Genomic DNA, 4,658 nt, shown 5'->3' on the forward strand with positions numbered 1-4,658 from the left:
CCCACTCCACCGCCCAAACGAGCGTTGTCAATGCCCGCGTCATGAAGTTGATAAATCAAATCGAACCACTGAATAATAATACCCAAATTCAGCCAGTCACAGTGACGTTTGAACGTTGTTTCCACCCCTGAAATGAGCTTAAATCCTTACCGAGCTCGGGCAAAGTTCTCAACGGCGGCTTCGGGACTCCAATCGTCGATTTGGACCAAATATGAAGCGATGAGGAACCCGCTGCGATTGAAGCCGTGAGTGCAATGAACTGCTATGATCTCCAACGGGTTCTGACGCACAAATTTGGAGCACAAACTGACAAAGGCGGCCACTTGATCGGGAGTGGGTGCGGCTCCGTGACCGCGACAATGTAGTTTGACATAACTACAACCCACGTTCTCGACCAAAGTCTTGTCATAATAGCGCGATGTGTTACACAGATCAATCCACAGACCAATCTTGACCTGAAATCCAAGATACATCTAATATTAAGAAGAAGGAAAAAATGATGACAAAAACGGGATCTTCTGAATTTTACGTCCTGAAAACTTAACTTTGCTAGACTTTGTTCTTGCAATTGCTCTGGTCTTGATTTGAGGAGAGAGGCATCTATATTCTTTAAAGACGTTCACCTTTGTATAATAGGGTATAATTCTGTTTTTAGGAATGAGCAATCGCCAAGAAAATAAAATTATTACAGGCACTTAGCGACGAAACGTATAGCGACTTTTGATGTCTTTTTAACGTGATTGTAAAAGACCACAAGGCTCTAAACGAGTTAGATGGCGCTACATTCAGGCAGTACTTCAAACTTATCTGTGTCAAGTGTTCCTATTGTTCTTCTCCAAATCGTTCAAACCAATTCAATATTAAGGTTCACAGCGCCGAAGTATAAAATCCATTTTTCAACATTTTGACCCAAATTTTGACCTCATTTGAATTTGATGGCAAGCTATCCAGCCACACTAAGTGACTCAAAAACTCCATTTTTTTCTTCTTACCGGAAGAACTATCTTCTCTTGGGGCAACAAAATACTACTGATGGGATCAAATAGATAATCACAGGAGGTTGCGACTAGGGCTAACAGTTTACATTTTGAGTGACATATGTCATCACTAGCGGAACATCAGAAACCCGTTAGTTAGTCGCAAAAAGTAAGCCTGATTTTTCTTCGATCAAACCAGGGTTGCTTGTGGGATCAAAACTAACCTTTGACGTTACGTTGGAGAATTTCCCAGCTTTCGAGCAATCCTGCTTTTGAAAATTTATTTGATCCCATCAGTGCAAAACACTGGCAAAGGTTTTCATGTCATGGCAACTTAATTGCAATTTTGACCAATTCATGCCAACCTTGGAATATTTTGAAACTATCAGTTTCATTTCAAAAGTATAATATTTCACATTTTGCTAACAAAATAAACGTCAAAATGCCAGAGTACTTGACAATACTCCGATCTCTTATTCTTTGAGTTTCACTTAGACGAGACAGAGGGCGCTTTCGAACAGGGTTGGCAAATGGGTTAATTCCAGGGCGGTTTTAAAGGGTTTTAATGAGTGACACCAAAGGGAGGGCTAAAAATCCGTCCCGTTACCGATCCCCATTTCTTTCGTAGAAATCACCGGTAGCGCTCCTCAAAAAGTAACGCGTTACAAGTGTTACTCAACGATGCTCTAGCTAAGCTGGGCACTACAGAAGGACCTTACAAACAACTACCACGCCCCACTACTGTTCATGCCATTGCCTTCCGGGACATTCTCATGGACAAGTGGCAAGAACTCTGGATGAAACCAGACAAAACATTTAACAAACTGCCTTTCCGCCAAACTAGGCTTTGGTTTGAAAACGTAGATAACAAATATTCGAAAGATTTCTTAAAACTCGATCGATCTATTCTAAGTAAATTAATTCAAGCCATTAGCGGCCACAGCTACCTGAATTATCATCAGTATAAGATAGGTAGAACATCAACCGAACTCTGTAGGTTTTGCAAAGCGGCAAATGAAGAATCTCATCATATTGTCGCGGTGTGTCCAGCGCTCTCTTCGCAGAGGCAAAGGGCACTCCACACAACAGGTTTTGACATCCCCATGGACCTACCGAGTCTACTAATGTTTCTTCGGGAACCAATCATTGGTAGACTCTTCAGTTCCGAAGGGGTAGAGTAAACAGACCATGTGTCTGACTCATTTCAAAACTTTTAAAGAGTGTGTTTATAATAGTCCAAAGCAAAAATCGCATTAGCGGTTAGCCTTTGGGTGGCCGGATCCTTAATATCCATTCACCCAGACTGTCAAAACAAACAAACAAGTGTTACTCAAGTCTTATAACCAAGTAACATTAAGGAGTGAACAACAAAACAGACGACTGAGTTTCCCACCATCTATCGCTATGAAATGGAATTCCTCCTCCAGTTTCGTTCTAATGCCATCACAATCGTAGAAAATGGAAGGTCATGGGAAATAAGGGACACAATTGCGAAAGACTTGCTCTAAACCCGTTCTTAAAAACCTGCCCACGGGTGGGTTGTAGTTTTTTTTAATCCAACGGGCGGGTTTGGGCTAACCCCGCTGAATAGCTGAATTTTTAGTATTGGGTTGACAGAGCTAAATGATTCGTTGAGCTGGTCCTTCTAATCTTAATCCGTCGCTTTTCTCTGCTTCTTCAAATACACTTTTCTAATTGAACAACTAGAGTGCATGCGTGTTATTAAACACATTTCGGCTGTGCCACTGGATAGCTAGCAACCCTCTTCAATTACTAGTGATCCCTAGGGAGGGTACCAAAGAGATCGTCACTGGTTTCAATCGCCAGCTGATCAACCCCCTCCTTCCACCAAACTCCGGGTTTCTATTCTCTTGGGACCCTGTTGGTCCTGTTGGGTGGAGGGTGGACCGAATTAGAAACGCTGTCAATGACCTAATTGATTGGTCCCTTCTGATGAAACTCGATGCCCCCAAATGAGCCTTTTTCCCCTCATGTGACCTTATGAAGACCGTATGCCGGCTTTGAGACGTACTTTGTAGCCTTTCATGGAGTCGAAGATCATGCTGGGCGGGAACCGAAACTGGGGCTCGATTTGCGGGTCGAACCGTTGATCACAGGGCGTCTTGAAGGCCAGAAACTTGCCCGCGATCAAATCGTGCGATTTCCGAGGACAATGAATCCAACGAGGCGGGGGTGGACCCGGATCCCGGTGACTCATGCTGCCGAGGGAGGGAGGGAGGGGTGTGACACCTGGCCGGCCCACCAAAGGTCGGAAACACACGGCTCACAATAGACCGACACGCAGGCACACACACAGACACGGGACACTGTCCAGGACGCACTTTCCGACGAGAGAATAAACATGTAACTGGTGAGACTCTGCTGTCTGTGGGTCAGTTGGTCTGTCAATACAGCTGAGCGTGTAGAACGGACGGACAGACAGTGTTACTCAACGAATGGTGGTAGATAAGTTTCACAATGGGAGGGTGAAGGCAGCTTGCTCTGGTTTTGAGCTAGCTATGACATGTTCCAGTCATAAGTCATATTATGGGCGCCTGGGATTTCAATGGCTTTTCCTTGTGTATTGTAGAAATGGTTTTTTTATGGACATATTCGATATACTTTGTAATAACCGTTAAAAATATAGATAACATTTTGGGGATATTATTATTATTATTATTAAAAAATGGTGAATGAGAATCGGACTTTTTTACACGCAATTCTTTCGTAAATGCCCAAAACTTGGAGGCACTGCTAAGAGTCTACCTCAAAGCAGGACACCAAAGGCAGGGTAACCATGGAGCAGCTCCAGAAAACTGCATAAAAGGACTATCTTTAGATTTAAAAAAAGGTTGGTGAACACACTAGAAGCCCAGCAATGATTGAAGCGGTTAAATTGCTCTAAATGATGTTGATTTCTTCGTTCTATTTACCAGGGAAAGTATAGGTGACAACTAGATATGGTTCTGGCCCAAAAGCCAAGGGCAAAGACCAAATTATTTGAAGTAGTAAAAGTTTGGAACAAGACGAGAAATAAATAAATTGGGAACGCATGTTTGGTTAGCAATTGAACCTAGAAAGAAAAGGCAAATACCTAAAACCTCGACGGGTTATCTTTTTCATGCAATTTAGGGTAGATTGCCTAAAGCGCTGTTTGGGGGAACATAACTTTTCCTACCTCTTTTGTCGTTTTTCATGTTAAATCGAAAAATATGGGTCGGATTTGATTTTTGTGGCCGTCTATGAAATCAATTTAATCATAATTGCTGAAAAGTGAACACTTAAGATTGCCATCAATCTGGATGTTTTCTTACTTGTTTGTAAATTCAACCACTTTTGAGGAAGTTGTGGTACTCCTGTTTGCTTGTTTCTTTTTTACTTCATCTTCAAAAAAACAGAACGCATCGCATCATCCCTTGCTCATGCTCGCCGGGGTGTGCTAAACAACTATGTTCTCTTTGGTTTCATCCTTTGCCATGACAATGCTTTTGTTCAACGAAAAAGTTAAAATCGAATACCTGTCTACGGCATTTTTTGGCGGATCTAATTACCTTTTAATTAACTTGTGGATTTTTTAATTTTTTCTACTGAGGTCAATTAATAGCACTAATTTCGTATAATACCGAGTAGATTTCAATTATTCGTGAAACAAAAAAAATCGAGTAAACTTAAGAAATTATT

The 4,658-nt window shown here is 41.9% G+C and overlaps 1 protein-coding gene across 1 annotated transcript in view; it reads right to left on the bottom strand.

Moving 5' to 3' along the window:
- LOC131883261 (mRNA-capping enzyme-like) overlaps window positions 1-3,365 on the bottom strand; it is a 5,397-nt gene extending 2,032 nt beyond the window's left edge. The window contains exons 1-2 of the mRNA XM_059230696.1: window positions 3,010-3,365; window positions 151-455 (exon numbers count right to left, since the gene is read on the bottom strand). Coding sequence (XP_059086679.1) covers window positions 151-455; window positions 3,010-3,195 — 491 coding nt within the window. The 5' untranslated portion in view covers window positions 3,196-3,365. The remainder of the gene's footprint in view (window positions 1-150; window positions 456-3,009) is intronic.
- Window positions 3,366-4,658: the final 1,293 nt, after the last annotated feature.

The sequence above is a fragment of the Tigriopus californicus genome, chromosome 7 (assembly GCF_007210705.1).
Source record: "Tigriopus californicus strain San Diego chromosome 7, Tcal_SD_v2.1, whole genome shotgun sequence".
Classification (NCBI taxonomy): Eukaryota; Metazoa; Arthropoda; class Copepoda; order Harpacticoida; family Harpacticidae; genus Tigriopus; species Tigriopus californicus.